Source organism: Chinchilla lanigera, unplaced genomic scaffold (genome assembly GCF_000276665.1).
Source record: "Chinchilla lanigera isolate Chin_1 unplaced genomic scaffold, ChiLan1.0 scaffold00005, whole genome shotgun sequence".
NCBI classification, from domain to species: Eukaryota; Metazoa; Chordata; class Mammalia; order Rodentia; family Chinchillidae; genus Chinchilla; species Chinchilla lanigera.
The window spans coordinates 41069856-41087406 of record NW_004955406.1 but is presented as its reverse complement, the minus strand read 5'-3'; the positions used below and the strand labels follow the sequence as shown (position 1 = coordinate 41087406).

At 50.7% G+C, this 17551-nt stretch overlaps 1 protein-coding gene across 1 annotated transcript; it reads left to right on the top strand.

The window, feature by feature from the left end:
- The first annotated feature begins 25 nt into the window (after positions 1 to 25).
- On the top strand, positions 26 to 7253 carry Klhdc8a (kelch domain containing 8A). The gene is made up of 7 exons (XM_005375356.2): positions 26 to 139; positions 332 to 451; positions 736 to 1305; positions 4167 to 4331; positions 4559 to 4774; positions 5370 to 5471; positions 6366 to 7253. Exons 3-7 carry the CDS (start codon positions 930 to 932, stop codon positions 6557 to 6559), a joined length of 1053 nt encoding a protein of 350 aa, XP_005375413.1. The 5' UTR covers positions 26 to 139; positions 332 to 451; positions 736 to 929; the 3' UTR covers positions 6560 to 7253.
- The last annotated feature ends 10298 nt before the right edge of the window (positions 7254 to 17551 follow it).

Genomic DNA, 17551 nt, shown 5'->3' with positions numbered 1-17551 from the left:
GGTCTGTGTACTGTAGACAAACTGGGTAATTGGACTCTCCGCCTCTCATCCAAAACAAACAGTCGCAAACGCCCGCCCCCACACTGGGAAGGAGTCTGGTCCGTCATCTGGGCCCCTGGCTCCGGCGCCCGCTGAGGAGGTGAGGTCTCCGCCGCCCGCCCTCCCTGCCCGAGGCCGCGCCGCCCGCCCGGCCTTCCTGTCGCGGCTCCCGGCACAGGTGTGGCGGCGCCGGGGGAGGCCGTGCGTGGGAAGGCTCCCGCCTCCTCCGGGCCGGCGGCTCGGCTGCTCCTTCCTGCTGCTCATTTGTTCTCCTCATCCGCATGTGTGACAGCGGCGTGCGGACAGCGAAGGACGGAGCGCGCTCTCCCCAGCTCTCCGCGCCGCGGGGCTGGGGATCCGGGCGCCCCTGGGATGCGCCGTGCGTGCCCCGCCGCAGCTCCGGCCTGGCAATGTAAGTGGCGGCGGATAGGGGCGCCCAGACGGGGGCAGCGAGGCGTTCACTCTGTTCTCTGCCAGGGGACAGCCTAGCGCGGGGAGCCCCGGAAGCCCCCCACTCGCTCGGGCGGTTTCCGGGCGGGGAGGGGGTGGGGGACAAAGCCGTGCGGGGCAGGGTGGCGCCGCGGGGTGGCGCCCTCCGCGGTCGCGTCTCCCTTTAAAGTTGGCGAGGGACTGCGGAGCCCCAGACGCGAGGGCGCGTGGCCCCGGCCGCCCTGATCCGCCCGATTCCTCCCGCAGGGCCCCGCACGGACGCCGCCGGACCGCTGAGACTTGAGGGACAGTGAGGCGCTGGCCGGCGTCGGGCGGGGCCGGCGCCCCGGAGCTAGATGGAAGGGACAGGGGACCCGGGAGCCGGCTCGGAGTAGCCCACGGACCCCCCCGGGCTCGAACTTCACCTGGTGCTGCGGGCGGGCAGGGTTACCAGGGCTGCCATGGAGGTGCCTAATGTCAAGGACTTCCAATGGAAGCGCCTGGCGCCGCTGCCTAGCCGCCGGGTCTACTGCTCCCTGCTGGAGACCGGAGGACAGGTCTATGCTATCGGGGGATGCGATGACAACGGAGTCCCTATGGACTGCTTCGAGGTCTACTCCCCCGAGGCGGACCAGTGGACCGCCCTGCCCCCACTGCCCACAGCCCGGGCCGGGGTGGCCGTCACAGCCCTGGGGAAGCGGATTATGGTGATCGGGGGCGTGGGCACTAATCAGTTGCCCCTGAAGGTCGTGGAGATGTACAATATCGACGAAGGCAAGTGGAAGAAGAGGAGCACGCTGCGTGAGGCTGCCATGGGCATTTCTGTCACGGCCAAAGGTAAGAGGGCCAGGGCTTGGGGTGGGCAGAGAAAAGTGAGTAGGACGGATGAGGAAACGGAAATCGGTGCTATCAGGAGGGCCCACGATACATCCTAATCCCATTCGATCCTAGAAACTTTATTTTACAGATGAGGAAACTGAGGCTTAGCAAATGAGGTAGCTAGGAATTGCACCTGAGACCAGAAGTTCACTCCTGGGGTTTCCTCCCCGCAAGCTGGGCAGACCTCTGCCAGAGGGCACTGCCAGGGTGCGGGCTGCAGGGTTGGGTGCCATGAGTCTGCAGACCCTGGCATCCACTGAAGGACCACATCCCTGGCACACCCTATACTTTCAAATCCTCCTGCAGGCGCTATCACCTCCAAACACCACCTGGGGTCCTGAGGGTGTTCACTGCCTCCTCATACCATCACCAGGCCTTACTGAGGAAGTGTGGTTTTGAGACCTGATTTCAGGCCCTTCTTCCCTCTCCCATTCTCCTCCCGACCCCCGGTCTCCCAAGTAGAGACCAGAATGTTCCCCAGGGCTGTGATTCTCCAGCACCTAGTTCATTTCACTAAGTTCCTGGGCAAGCATCATGTGCCAACTGTGCAGTTCTGAGATGCTCATTCCACTTTCTCCTCATTTCATTCTTTCTTTCTTCAGGACTGCAACTGATCCCAGGGCCTTTGCACTGAGCTGCCTTCCCAGGCCATTTATAAATATTTTTTTTTAACAGGGTGACTTGCTAAGTTACTAAATTGCTCAGGCTGGGCTCACACTTGCAATCTTCCTCCCTCAGCCATCCAGGCTAGTGGGATCACAGATCTTTTCATGGGGTGGGATAGGGGGCTGTCTAGTACAGGCCAGAGCATAGAAGGGAGTCGAGAAGCTCTTGTGCAAATGTAAAGGTTTTATAGGAAATGGTCCATGGGAGTTAGGGGACCCCCCCTTGCATACTTTCCAGGCAGCACAGGTTGTATGGACTGTGACTCCACTCTCTTTCCATGCCCATCCTTACCTTCCACTCTTGCTACACCATCCCTGCTCCCTGTCAGGCCTATGGTAGATTAGAAACCAGTATTTCTTTAACACTGTGCTGCCCTGGCAGTCCTAGGCCCCAGTAAAGAGGAAAAAAGGCAGCTCTGGCCCTGCCTTCAGAAGCCACGGTCTGATCGAGGAAGGTGACTAAAGACAAGCTTTATCCCAGACTCTCCTAGGACAAGGTGGTCAGTGGGGGTTTCCATGACACCTCAGTAAGAAGGCTGAATGGCCTGAAGGTCCATGGAGAACAGAAAAGAGAACCCTCCATTGTGGGTCTCAATGAATGGTCCTGAAAGGTTAAGAACTACATTGAGTCTGTTTTTTCTCTCTTTTTTTTTTTTTTCATTTTTTCGGTACCAAGAATTGAACTCACAACGTCGCGCTTGCCAGGCAGGCGCTGTGCCACTGAGCTAAATCCCCAGCCTTTTTTTGGTTTTGATTTTTTTTTTTTCCTATACCAGGAATTGAACTCACAACCTTGCACTTGCCAGGTAGGTGCTGTGCCGCTGAGCTAAATCCCCAGCCCCAGGGAGTCTGTACCATTGATGCTGTATCCTCTTTGACCCTCACAACCTGTCCAATGAGATGAGTGCTACTTTAATCCTCCTTTTAGAATGAAGCAACATAAAACCCTAGAAGGTCAAGTCATTGGCCCAAGGTCACACAACTAGTAAGTGATGATCATGCCTGTGCTCCTAACTATTGCACTAAATGAATTCAACAGTTAATAAACATTCACATAGACCATTAAACAAGATTCTGGAACTACAGATTTATAGTTTCTCAAAGACCTATAATCTAGTGGGAGAAATAAAGATGATTTCAGTAACATGTGGCCAGCAGGGTGACAGAGATGCCATCATTCTGGTGGCGCTGAGCTGAACCTTGGTCCAGGCTTAAAGTTAAGGGACACCCAGGTGAGAGTGAAAGGGTGAGTTAGAACTGAGCAGAGAGGTATGGTAGTATTGGAGTGTGGATGGGAGAATTTCCAGGATGAAGTGTTCCAGGTAACAGGATGGGAGGGGGAGCTTATGTTAAGTGAGTCATTCATTATCAGGCCCCATTTCCCAGCCTTAGGCTAAGGCTGGATTTTTATTTTATTTTCAGTAAGACTGGAAAGTAAAAGATGTAGTGTTCACCCAGAGGCAGGTCCCTGAGAAAGAGAGGGCCCCACAGAAGGCTGGGGCACGGTGGTGTTGCTTATCCATCCTCTGTCATACAGTGTGTGTTATGGGGGTCCCAAAAAGGCCTCCTACAGCCAAGAGTAGTGAGGGAAGGAGGGGCAGGATTTCTAAAAGGGATTGGGTCTCTCTCCTCCCCTTCATTCATTGTGGATGCCTCCTAGATCCGAAAGCTTCCTAATCCATGCAGGAGGATGGCACTCCCCTATGGGGGTGGTAGAAAAAGGGAACCAGAGGTGGCCCAGTGTCCCACAAGGCCAGGGACAGTGGCCTTATGTCTAAAGGTCCCTACTGTTTCTAGAGAATTCCACTTGGGGAACAGGCCATCTGGGGAATTCCTGGGGAATAGGTCATCACTAGAGAGCATCATCAAAAGGATACTTCCAGCTGCTCAGGAAGGAGGATAGTGGAGGGGACAAGACCATAGAGGATGTTCCAGATGAAGCCTGGACCACAGCCTCCCTCTGTGCAGGGCTTAGTCTTCTGGGCTTAGCGAAGGGCTGGATTCCAAGGAAAGCTTCCTTGGCTCCAGGAAGACCAAGCTGTGCCACAACAAAGACATTGAATGGTGCCATCAAACTTGGCTTGGCCATAGTAGGTAAGTCCTTTCTCCTGGTGCCTATAGCTGAGCCAGGACTGCGTGTGGCTTTTCTCTTAGATTACCGAGTATACGCAGCAGGCGGGATGGGCCTGGACCTCCGCCCACACAACCACCTCCAGCACTATGACATGCTCAAGGACATGTGGGTGTCACTGGCACCCATGCCAACCCCAAGATATGCTGCCACCTCCTTCCTCCGAGGCTCCAAGATCTATGTGCTGGGTAAGGAGGAGTTACCTGTTGTACATCTCCCCCTCCTTCCCTCCCTGGGGTCGCTTCCCCTTGGAAGCAGTGCCTTTGAGCCGAGCATCTCCTTGGCATAGGGGATGATCACACTGGCCCAACCCTCAGGGAGCCTCCTGTGTGAATGGGTAACAGTCAGAAGGAGAAACCAGCCCCTGTGCTCAGGACTCCTCTTCTGCTCACCTCCACCCTGCTCTGGCCTCCAGGGGGACGCCAGTCCAAGTATGCGGTCAATGCTTTCGAGGTCTTTGACATCGAGACTCGCTCCTGGACCAAGTTTCCCAACATCCCCTGCAAGCGGGCCTTCTCCAGCTTTGTGACCCTGGACAACCACTTGTACAGCTTGGGAGGCCTGCGACAGGGCCGCCTCTACCGGCAGCCCAAGTTCCTGCGAACGATGGACGTGTTTGACATGGAACAGGGTGAGCTGGGGGCAGTCCTCTACCCTGTGTTTGCAGGACTTTCCCAGGGAAGTGCTTGCTGCTCACCACCCTTCTAGTTGACCCCAACTTCCCTCCGGCCCATCCATGTCCTAGGGCCATCTACCTAGCTGGGCAAGCCTCTCCAAAGTCTAAACACCCATTTCCCTCAAGGCTACTCATAGGGTCAAATTATTTCATGTATGCAGTGCTCTCTCGTATGGTTTAGTTGTTTTCATCAAAACTTTTTCTATGTGTTATTTTCTTACAGTATCTGTGCAGGACCAGATCAGGGAGTGATTTTTCCTTTACCGATGGAGAAACAGAGGAATGTCCACTCCCACACTCACTGCCTCTGTCGGCTTCCTCCGAAGCGTCGAGCCAGGGAGGGGGTTCATGGTGGAAAGTTCTGTGTTGTATGGGGCAAGAAGCACAGAAGAGGGTTCAGGTTGCAGAGGAGGTCACTGCAAATAGGGGGCGCTGTGTACACCCTGAGCACAAAGTAAAAGGGAGCCGCTGTCCAGGCTGAGAGCCATTTAGGGCTTGTCTATATTTGATAGGGATGGTCAGCCCCTAATTCTCTCTCTGTGGCCTGTAGGAGGGTGGCTGAAGATGGAACGTTCATTCTTCCTTAAGAAGCGGCGGGCAGACTTTGTGGCCGGCTCTCTGAGTGGACGGGTCGTAGTAGCCGGGGGTCTTGGTAAGGATGGGACTTCCAGGCTGGAATGTTTGTGGTGCTGGTTCTCAGTGGATCCCTGGCATTTTGCATGAGCAGCAGAATCCTGTGGCTTTTTGCACATCACCTGCCCACTTCTTTATTCTGAATACTGTAATTCAAAACTCTTCCTCTTACCAGGGACTTTACTTTTCCACTTATGGTCCCCGGATTGGGTCTTTCTGTCCTCTTACACTCGGGAAATTGAGGCCTAGAAAGACTAAGGGACATACTGACAGCCATGTAATGTAGTTTTGCTGAGCACAAATCCGTGGAATGACTGGAGAGAAAATGCAGAGGGAATGGCTTTCATCCTCCTCTCTTTTCCTTAGATACCCAATTCTATCTTGGGATAAGATACATCTAATCAAATAAACACTTCTAATGAACTTGGGATTTGATGTATTACCCCCTCTCAGAAATTGCTGGTATTTTGAAGGACGGACTGTAATGGGGGAAACCCAATGTCATTAGAGCAGAGAGATACAGGCAGTAGGGCTTGAGGCACCCCAAATGTATGTCCAAGTGTGGACATATCCCCATGTTACTTATGCACAAAAAGACCACAGGAACTGGCCCATGCGATAACTTTTATAGTGAAAAGCAGGGGGGATACAGCAGTGCTCTAAAAAGTTCTGATAAAAACCAGGGGTGAGGAGTGAATGCTTATTCTTAGGGAGATGAGAGGACAAGGAGAAGACAGAAGGACAAAGTGGCTGCTTGAGAAGAGCCATTGGTCCAGAACGGGAAGAGGAAGGGGTTGCACCCGAGCCAAGGACATTGCAGTTGCTTAGTGTGTGCTTGTGCGTCCCCAAGGGAGGGAGGCAGGGATTGGTAGCTGGACCCTTTGGTAAGGTCTTATTCTCTTGGTGCTCTCAGGGAACCAACCCACAGTTCTGGAGACGGCCGAAGCCTTCCATCCAGGGAAGAACAAATGGGAGGTCCTCCCCACCATGCCCACACCCCGCTGTGCCTGCTCCAGTATCGTCATTAAGAACTGCCTCCTGGCCGTAGGGGGTGTCAACCAGGGTCTGAGTGATGCCGTGGAAGCTCTGTGTGTCTCCGACTCTTAGCTGGCCAGGGCCTGCACCTTGGATCTAAACTGTATCACACCACTCTTGACATGAGGAACAGTCTTTTTTTTTTTTTGGTTTTTCTCCGGTACTGGGAACCGAACTCACGACCTTGGGCTTGCCAGGCAGGCGCTTTGTCGCTGAGCTAAATCCCCAGCCCCCATGAGGAACAGTCTTGACAAAGCAGTTTGGGCTACTCTGCAGGCTGTCCACTACCAGAGGAGGGGCCTCTGTTGTCCTTTACCTAGCTCTGAACTAGATTGAACCTCTAGTTTCTCCTTTGGACTACATCCCTCCTCCACCTGATGGTCAACTGTGGACCTGCCCTGGCCCTCACCTGCTAAGCAGGAATTGGAACATGAAGTCAGAGGCAGCTGCATGCGGGAGGAAGTCACCTGGCCAGGCCAAGCCAGCAGCCTCGGCAGGAAGGACTTTTCCTCTTGGGGTTCTTGCTGGGCATTGCTGATGGGGAAGGAGCAGACTCTGAGCCGTGTCTGCTCCCCACCTCTCCCCTCTGTTTTGCCTTTTGCCACCTTCTCCCACCAGAGGCCCTGCCCTTTTGTCCCCAGCGGCCCCCAGAGTGCTCCTGTGTGAAACCTTCTCCTGTACACTGTGGCTTTGGAATCCACACAGGATGGATCATTGCACTCTGGTTAATAACAGCAGCACAATAATTAAACTCTATATTCCTATCCTCTCTGCTGCCTCTAGGGGTGGGTGGAAAGGCATCTTGGTGGGTAGAGGGGACTCTATACGACAGTCCCTCTGGTGTTTCCAGGCTATTTAAATAGGGCATCTATCTTTGCTCTTCCCTTTGAAGAATCCCATCTTCCCACAGCCACCACCAGCTGTCCCATTCCCAGAAAAACAGCAGATTTCCCTTGTCTTTGTACCAAGACTTCATGTCTGTGTTTGGCAAAGTTGTATTCATTCAGCCTGTATCAGGTTCCTCCTCTTGTCTAGCTTTACTTTATTCAGCAAATGCTTTTTATTTTTCTTTATCCAAAGTAGAGAGGAAATTGCTCCCTGACTTTCTAAAAAGGCAAAAAAAAAAAAAAAAAAAAAAAGGCCTTTCAAGAATGTCCTTCTTTTTAGCTTGTATGGCATCTTTGTGGTTCCCAGTTACTTTTAAAAGCTGTACCCAGCTGGGGGTGGAGCTCAGTGATAGAGCTCTTGCCTAGCACGCATGAGACCCTGGCTGCATCCCCAGCACTGAAACCAAAGCCATGTTAGCACTGGGAATGCAAAGATGAATAAAATGCCTGCCCTGAGAGTTGTGGAGGAGCCAGGCGGCATCCTCAGGCAGTGGTATAGTTATCTCCCATTGAGATGGAGCAGAAGGGGATCGCCTGTCTGTATCTGAGGACTCACGGGGAGCCTCCTGAACAAGGCGCGACACCCTCAGCTGGATCTTCAAGGTTTAGTGGAACCTGAGCCTTGAAGGGTTAGGGACTTCTGTTTGTCCTTTCCTTGGGATCTGGACTTTTTCCTTCCTTGGGTCCCAGAGCATGCCTTCCTTGGCAGCAGAGTGAGATGGTTCACTGTGGCGCTGGCGCCCCCTAGTGAATAGACTGCACAGAGGCCGCCTGCATTTTTATCTCCTCTATGTCCTGTGAACTGGTACAAAAAGGAGCTGGAGAAGCTGCAGATACTGAAACAGATGGGACAGCACCTGGAGGAAGCTGCCATAGAGACTGTCCATGGTACAGTCATCCTGTTCCCCTTCCATTTGTGCCCTACCCCCTCCAGCCCTCTGCAATTCCTAGCCAAAAACGTATCTACCAAGAGTGTTACCTCCACCCTTTGCAAGAGGAAGCCAAGCCCTATGAGGGGCATCTCTCCAAGGGCATAAAGTGGTCCTGTAACCATGGATGACACTAAGGTGTTTTAAAATAGCTGGACCCTTAGGGATATAGCCAACTCTAAAAGGTTAAACTGGGCGTGGTGACATGCCCATAATCCTAGTACTCTGGGAGACCGAGGCAGAAGGAATGCAAGTTCAAGTTCAATGTGGGTAACTTAGTAAGACCCTGCCTCACAAAAAAGGGAAATCAAGCTGGAGATGCAGCTCAGTACCAAGACCCTGCATTCTATCCCAATAACCGTGCTAAATCATTGATTGAAGAAAGGGTTGAATTAGCTACTTAGGCCCATCCCCAAAGGCAACTCAGGGATGGAGCTAGTGTCTGCTGAGGAAGTTCATATGGGAGAACTTTGGGGTACCTTGCTGAGTGAGGGAAATACCAAATGTCAGTGTTAAGCCCTGTGATTGGCACCTGGTGGCACCGTGGAGACAAGACATGATCCGAAGTTGATGGCCTGACTTTTGCACCATACACACACACACACACACACACACGCACCCAGACACAGACACATGCATACACACTGTGGGAAGGTCCCTCGCCCATCTTAGCTTCATTTTCCAATCTACCAAACAATAGCAATGGTGATGCCATGTCATGAGGTGGTAAAGCACCTGCTTCAATTCTCAGATCAGCTCTGGTGTCCTATTTTCCAGACGAGAAAACTGGGGTTTGGAGAGGTTCTATAACTTGCCCAGGGTCCCCCGCTGGTAAGTGACTAAACCAGGTCTGATTGCAACACTTATGAGCACAGCACCGTGTTACCATCGGTGAGCAAGCACTGGGAGAGACAAGATCAAGTAGTATGGTGCTATGTGAAGAGTCATAAGTTCAACCTGGAAGGGTAGAGACTGTTTCACAAGGAAGGAAGGTGAGGATTATCCAGGCAAGTTGGGAAGGGCTCGCTGGTGTGAGAAAAGATTGAATATTCCTAAATTTAGATCTCTGGGGAAGGAAGTTCCTTGTAACATTTTCAGTCCATTGGCTTTCCAAAATTGTTTAAAGTTAACATCTATTATGTGCTTAGCATGGTGCTAGATTTAGAATTCCTGTCTTCCTGGAGTTGCCATCAACAGGATATCAGAAAATGAAAAGGTATCCCTTGCTCTTGGGTAGGAAGAACCCATATAGTGAAAATGGCCACACTTCCAAAACTGTTATACAGATTAATGCAGCTCCAATCAAAATTCCAACAGCATATCTCACAGAATTAGAGAAAACAGTCCTAAAATTCATTTGGAACCAGAAGAGACCTAGAATAGCAAAGGCAATTCTGGGCAACAAAGGTAAGGCAGGAACATCACAATCCCAGACTTGAAATTATTCTATAAAACTACTGTGATAAAAATACCATGGCACTTGCAAAAAAAAAAAAAAAAAACAAAACACCAAAAAAACACAACAGACCCAAAGATCAATGGAACAGATTAGAAGATGCAGAAACAACTCATATTTCACAAAGGGGGAGCTCCAGAGCTCTTGCTCCTGACTCTGAAACAAAGCACCAGGAACCTATCACCCCTGGCCCTGAGGCCAGCAAGCTCTTTGCAAGTGCAAGCTCTGCAGGACACATGCAGAAGTGACTTCACACCAGCCCAGCTTCCTGCACAGCAACCAGCACACGTGGGTTGGCTCACCCCACACCCATAGACACACACACACACACACACACAATTATCTCACACCTACATATACCCCTCATTCCAACTCAGACATACCTCATGTGCACACTCACATGGATATGACCATGCACACACACACACACCTTCCACTTCAACATTATAGCTATGCCTCATATTTTACAAATTCACGTGCACACTCACACTCCTTGTACATACCTGTTCATGCACAAAGTTTTGTTCTCACAAACACCCTCTGCCCCCGCCACTGCGAATGCAGACTCAGGGCATGCACCTGTGCTCAGAAGCTTTTTCATTTGGAAAGGGGGATGCTGCAGCCTTCTGCAGTCCTTGGTCCTTGCCCTGGCAGGACCATTGAATTGTTCACACTGCAGACCCCGGCAGGGCCCCATGCTGTGGTTCCTCAGCTTGCCTAGAGGGACTTTTTGCACAATCCCAAAGGCTGGAGTCAGTTTGTTCTGCAGGTCAGGAAACAGAGACGCCCCAAGAGCTCTTCCACAAGAGATCCTCAGCTCCTTGGAGAGAGAACTCGGACTCACCTCACTGCTTAGGGCCTGGCTGGTACAGCCCTCCACAAAGGCTGTATGGGGAGTAAGCAAGTAGATGGCTCCCTGAGAGGAGACTAGGGAAAGATCTGGTGCCCCAGGCCAGGTTCCTCATTCAGCCTAACTGGCCTTTTCATGCTCCTAAGCCAGTTACTTTTGTTAATGAAAGACCATCCAGCCACCTTCACTTCCCAGAGATGAAGTAGTTGCTAGATAGACTCAGAGGGTCTGGTAGGGCTGGACACTTGGTGCCTGAAAGGACCCTGAAAGTTCTGGACAGTTGAGAAAAAACCTATCCTCCTCTCAAGACCTGTGCCATGGAGCAGGGTGGTGTCAATTCAAAGTCTCAAAAGCAAGCATTTTTTATAAGGGAATAGTAATGTACAAATTCCAACATGGACTGATTCCAACTCAAACCTTGGCGTCAGCACCTCAAGTGGCTAGCACAACCCTGGGTAGAAAGTGACCTCCTCACCTTCCCTCTTCTCTCCCCTGCCCACCACGCAGCCTCTAGGGTCATTCTGAACCTCCTCACCTTATATAAGGAAGTGCCAGTAGCCTCCTCACTCCTACTTCCCCCGGTTCCCTTTACCCTTTCTGAAATCATTCTTATCTACACATCTGACTGAATCCTTTAGAATTAAGCGTCCTCCTCCCACATTCCCTGGCTCTCCAGGTGACTCCCAGGCTCCAGGCTCCAGGGTCCTTCTCAGAGGCTCTGCCCTTCCAGCCTCCCCTCCCTACTCTGCTCCATCCTCTCCAAATGCCCTGGCTGCTCCCCAGCTCCCTGCCCAGCAAACCTGTTCCTTTCACCCCGAATGCCCGCTGCACTGTGTACCTGGTGAGTGCAAGCCCTTGTCTCCCAGTCTACTTCACTACCACTCCCCACACACACACTCATACACACATTTTAGGGATACTCCTCAGAGCTGTGATGATATCACCAACCTTTGTGGCCCAGGACATCTGGGAGCATCAGTATCTAAGCATGTAGCCCACAGCGGGCTTGAGAAAGTCAGACCCATAGACAATACCAGCTGTGAGAGATACTTTACAATGGCCCCTCTTCCTCTAAGCCCCTTCCAGGGGTGGCTAACAGGAGGCCATACATAGCAGTACTTCTAATCCTCCTACTTAGGACAGAGGTACCCTCTCCCCCTTCTTGTGGGCTCCAACAGGAGTGACAGGTTACAGTTGGGCATTTTATGAGTTGTGGGTGACAACCAGCTGATTAATCCAGCCTTGAATAGCAGCAGGCTCACACCAGCCTGTGCTGGTGTCATTCAGGGCCAAGAGAAATGCTGGCTCTCCCCTTCCCTTACCAAGGGCCAGAAGCTGGTGACCCGGTTAAAGAATGTGCTTTGCTTGGGGTTTGCATTCCAGGAGCAGCTTGGGAGGCCAAGGGCTTGGGCTGCCAGCAGGAGCCAGGCACAGGGCAGGGAGGCGGCACTGGGCAGACTTCCTCCTACCTCCTTGTCCTGCCCTGTCTGGTCCCTCCCAGCCCCTCTGAATGGAGACAGAGCCAGCAGAAAGAAGACACTCAGCCCTTCTTGGGGAGCAGCATTTACATAGAGAGTAAAGTGACCAGGCCCTGAGTCATAGCACCCATTGCCGTAGACACCTACATGCTGGGGAGCCTGTAACTGTCTACACAGCATGTCCAAGTTCAGGGTCTCCTTTGACCAATTAGGAACTCACGCCTAAGGAGACTGGGTCACTTGCCTGTGGACATGTGGCCAAGAAGCAGCAGAGTTGATGTTTACTATAACTCCAGCCTCATCTACATCCACAACTCCTGCACACGCTGTCTAACCCAAGGCCCTGATTCGATGAGGATCAATAAAGTTATGGACGTGTGAGTGCTGACAATGGTAAAGATGAGGTGTTTATTGTGTACATAATCCCAGTCCATCAGAGATCTCAGGTGACTTACAGCAAAGACACAACAGGGCAGTCAGTGGAGAGTCCTGGGAAACATAGGAGCCCAATGGAGGAACTCCATGAAACCTTTTACCCCTGTCATAAGAATGGCCTGCTCACCCCCACATTTCCCAAGCCTGTAGCGATGGGCACTACACAGCCTCAGAGATCAGGAAAAGGACCCTGAGATGGGAGACACAGTAAAAGAGGAAGGGATTTTTGTTCTATCATTAACAATGGGGTAAGAGCCCTCTTCTAAAGCACTAACTATAACCTTTAGGCTTTAAACCTACACATTCACCCATTCTACCTCCCAACACCCAGAGTATATTTGTTCTGGAGTTTATAAACCATTCCTGGGGGTAGTTAAGAAATCCTTCCTCTGATCTCCCTGGTCATCTCTTTCTGCCCTCCAGTAAAGAGCTCCAACTCTGGGCAGTTGCAATGACCACTCCCTAGCTCAGAGTTTATCTTCACTGACCTCTTTGCTGGATCAGCTTATGCATCTGATCAGTTTTTTGCCTCCCATCCCCAGCACATGCAGGTGAGTCTCCGCCAGAATTGGGGGAAAAGGACTTGGGAAGACTCAAGTCATGCAGACTGAGAGGAAACCATAAATCTGATAACTTCACATCATGTTCTGTCCTGCAGCAAGCCCACGAGGTCGACAGCAGGCACATTTCATAACAGTAAATTAGGACATACAGCAGCTCAGTCTGCTAGAAATTCTAAGAAAACTAGGAATCCTCTCCAAGCCAAAGACTGGGGAAGCGTGCCAATTCCAGTGCCACTTGCTGGCTTTGTGACTTTGAAGTGGCAGTTGCTTACTTTGTCTGTGTCTCAGTTTCCTCATCTATGCAATGAGGATAATCATGTGTTAGTACTTACTCCACAGAGTTATGCTGAGAATTGAATTCATTAGGAGAGGTCACCTCAGTGACAATGGCTGGCATGCTGCCTTGGCTGTATCATCATTCTTTTTCATAGAGTTGCAGAGAAATGAGATGCATTCACAGTCAGTCACTGGCAGAACACAGCCTGGAGCCCAGGTTGCTAGACTCCTGAGCCAAAACATCATGCCAGCCTGTGAGTGAGGCAGGGAATGAGGCTTCTGAATGCCCCACAGCAAGGGAATCAGGTACCAGGTGGGCAAAACAAGAAGAGTAACTGGTGTCCATGCTTAGTTATTGCAGAGGGATCACAACAGATTTGAAGCAAAACTCAGAGTTGGTTTATTTAAATTCCTCTTTGGCAATAAGGAACCACTCCTAATAGAGAAGGTCTTTGGCCATGGCCACTTTGGGGGTTGAAGTGAGAAGTGGGGCTGGATCTCAGGACTCCTGGTTCCTGTCCCTCTGTGCATAGCATCCTCGCCTCTCCAGCCCAGAGACAGGGCAAGTTCTCCAGTTTCTCTTCTCCTTCATAGACATCCCCTCTTGGGCTTTGCCTGTGAATGACATCAAATTGTCCCATGTAACTGGGATCTAGAGGACTATCTTCAATGTTTCAGCACAAAGTTCTCCAAACTCCTAGTAAGGCTTACTAGAATTTAGACTCATTAATTCACAGCTCATTAATTCCACCTTGTATTCCAGAGCCCATGTAGGTACCACAAGGCAATGCAATAGTTAGGCTCACAAGCTGTGATATCACACTGACAGGGTTTACCTCCCAGCTCTGCTACTTCTAGCTGGGTGTTCTTGGCCGTGACACCATATCTAAGATGTCTAGAACGAGGACTGGATCAGTAAGTGTTAGACTCTTATAACTATTATTGTGGTTGTTCAGTGTATATTTATTGACTGAAAGAGCAAACCAAAGCCCGACTTCAGTGTGTAGACACAGGATTGGGCCTCATGAATCTTGCTAGGCTTAGTTTGGTCAACAGAGGGCAGCTTTGAGCCAGCCCGAGAATGGAAAGCTTATTATCTTCCAGGTGGCATAGTCCGCAGGATGCTGGTGCGGTTCTGTAATTCATCCTCTAAGTGCTGGAGAAAGGCAATTTGACAGTTGAGGTTGGGAGTAGGTGGTGAGCTGAACTCTCCAGCCTTCTCTTTTTCCTGAGAAAAGGGGCAGTGGGACTCAGGCATCTATTCTACAGTAACCCCAAGAGAGGAGATACTCTAGGGTCCTGGGGACTCTCTAGAGCAGTGATGGCGAACCTGGAACCCAAGTGCCCAAACTGCAACCCCAAACCCACTTACTTATTGCAAAGTGCCAGCACTGCAATTAAACCTGAATGCTTGGGCGATGCTGAAGCGATTTGAGTTTTGAGAGGACTATGCCTGCCTGCTGTGGTACACGTGCCATAGTTTTGCCACCATTGCTCCAGAGTCATTAGATGCAGCATGCTCTTTGTCACCCCTTCTTTCTTCCCCTCATCCCCACCTCCCTATTTCATCCCCAAAGGCTACTCTCAATTTCACCCACTCTTCAAGGTTCAAATGGACTCCTGTAGGGCCTCTATGGAGCTCCCAAGACAGAATAAGACCAGTTCTTTCAAGCCTGTGTACTACTCTGTACTCTCTTAAGAGCCCTCCCACTTTCTGCCTTGGAGCACATGGGAAATTGTTATTTATTATATTTCCTTTATTAAACTGTAAACATCTGAGAACAGGGAGCTTATTCTTAGTCATCTCTCAATCTCATCCCAGAGGTGCTGGAGACCTGCTTTGTCTGCTCCCATCCCCACCTCACCCGAAGCATGGTCTGGTTGCCCCTCAGCTGTGCCCCTGCTCATGCCACACACCATGGGACATGTCACAGGACTTGTCACTGAGCTACTTTCAAGCCTTCCACCAGCACACACCTACTGCACACACAGATTGTGAAACGCATAAGGATGGCACAGGTGCTTATTCCTGGTTGTCTCCCAATGTGCACATAGTAGGTGTAATAAATGGTTGTCCCCAAGAGCAGCCTTTGAGACATTAATCATTGGTAGGGTGTGGGGGCAGGTGGAGGCTTTCCCCTCCCAGGCCTGGAGACTGAGGCAGACAGGAGAGAGGGAGGCTCAGCTCAGCCCAGACATCCAGGCACAGGCACACATCCGAGCTCATGACAGGAATTCCCCACGATCTGCTGACAGCCAAGTCCCTGTCGGGCATTTCACTCTGCCACCAACCAGATTTCCCTATAAGGAATGTGAGAGTTGGCTACCAGCAGTCCACATCATTTCCGAGGTGTGCATTATTCTGGCTCTGTGTCTGCTTGTTTACCTTCCTTGCTGCCTGCTGGGGATAGTCAACAGCCAAGACATGTCACTAAGGCCCCATTCTTCGCCCCCTGTGGGTTGCCAGGCTGCACTTGAGCTGAATCTGGGGAGATCTTGTTTTTCTGGGGTCTTTGGTCATCCATCCAGATTGTAGTCAAGGAAGCTGCAGTGGATGTGGGGAAGGGTCCAAGAGCATACAGGTAATGGGCCCCTCTGATGTTACCAGTTTAGATGGTAACAAAGGGAGATCAGTTATGTGTAGGTCCTTTCAACTCAGTCTTCAGATTCCATTGCACATCCATTCCATTAGTCTGTAAACATCTACTGAGCAGCTTTTATACACCCACCAGTACATGGGGTCTTGGAAACATTCAGAGGAGTCTGGATTAGGTGATCAGCCCAAATGATGATCTTGGGTTTATCTGTATAACTCTTTGTCTTTCTTACAAGGAAATATTAATCCATCTGGCTAATTGCCACACGACTTTTGGATCTCAGCTTTAAAAGCCCTGTCCACAGGAAGCATCCCCTCACTAACCTCCTCCCATCTGGGACAGGGCTCCCTCCTGTTAAACACCCCAAGGGCATTCTGTTCTTCACCCATCCTGGACATTTCTCCTTCTATACAGCATTGTTTCTCATGAGACTGAAAATTCTCTGAAGGTGGAAACTATGTCCATCTTGTCACTATTGTCTCCTGTGGCCCAGAATGAGTAGGGGCCAGTGTTTGTAGAGTAAGTAAAGAGACTGATAGAAGGCACACAGCTCATTTGTGTCAGAGTCGTGACTAGAACTGAGGTCTCCCGGCACTCAGCCTTGTGCTGGCTCTTAGATTACCCAAGTTTCTTTTTAAGAGTCTTAGTCAGTCCAGAGTGGCCCTCAGGAATGGATACAGACACCAGGAGGGAAAGGAAACAGCAGGGTAACAGAACTCATTCTCTTTTCACAGATAACCTGAGCAAAAGGGGAAGCTGATAAAGGGGAAAAGCCAAACCAGCTACCATGTCCTATGGCTCCCCAGATTTGGGGGATGGAGATTAGTGTCCTATGTAAGAGGATCCTGATCTTCTCCAGTCACAAAGGCCAAAGGCTCCATGCAGAGATTGGAGACATCTGTGAATCACACTAGGGTCAAAGGACCAGTAGAAGTAGACAAGTGGGCTAACACTAAGTACAAATTTACCAGCTGGGTATCTAGTCTTTCCAGATCCTCAGCATCCCCCGAATATACTGCTGGAGAACCATCCTCCAGGGGGAATGAGATGTGGACACAGCTGGAGTCCAGTCAGGGCCTTTCTGCTTTGGGGAAGGAGATCAATGCCTATTGTCTTCATTGTCCTCTCTACAGACCAGGGTCTGAATCTTACCAGTTGTGCAGCCTCAGGCAAAACAATAGTCACTACATAGATTTGGGTTATCAGGTCTAGAAAGCTATTCTAGCAATTCTAGAAAGCTATCCTAGAAATTCTAGAAATCCTAGAAAAATATTCTAGAAAGCCTATTATCTTCACTGTCCTCTCCACAGACCAGGGTCTGACTCTCACCAGTTGTGCAGCCTCAGACAGAACAATAGTCACTGCATAGATTTGGGTTATCAAGTCAAAAAGCTCAGGAAAGTTTTCCTTTCTCCCCCAGTTAGAAGAGGAGAAAAGCCTATGAACGTTCTTGTTTCACTCTAAAAGGGGATTCTAGACCTAGCCTTTCAGGCCTCAAAAACCAAGCCAAACCTCACGATGTGGCACAAGTCCTCCTGGCTCTAAAGTCATGGAGAAGAAAATGCTGGGTAGAGCAGCTATTTAGTAGAAGTG

Coding starts and splice junctions, on each gene's coding strand:
- Klhdc8a (XM_005375356.2), top strand. CDS start 930: ATGGAGGTGCCTAATGTCAAGGACTTCCAATGGAAGCGCCTGGCGCCG. Junction 1,306..4,166: donor CATTTCTGTCACGGCCAAAG/GTAAGAGGGCCA, acceptor CTTTTCTCTTAG/ATTACCGAGTATACGCAGCA. Junction 5,472..6,365: donor CGTAGTAGCCGGGGGTCTTG/GTAAGGATGGGA, acceptor TGGTGCTCTCAG/GGAACCAACCCACAGTTCTG.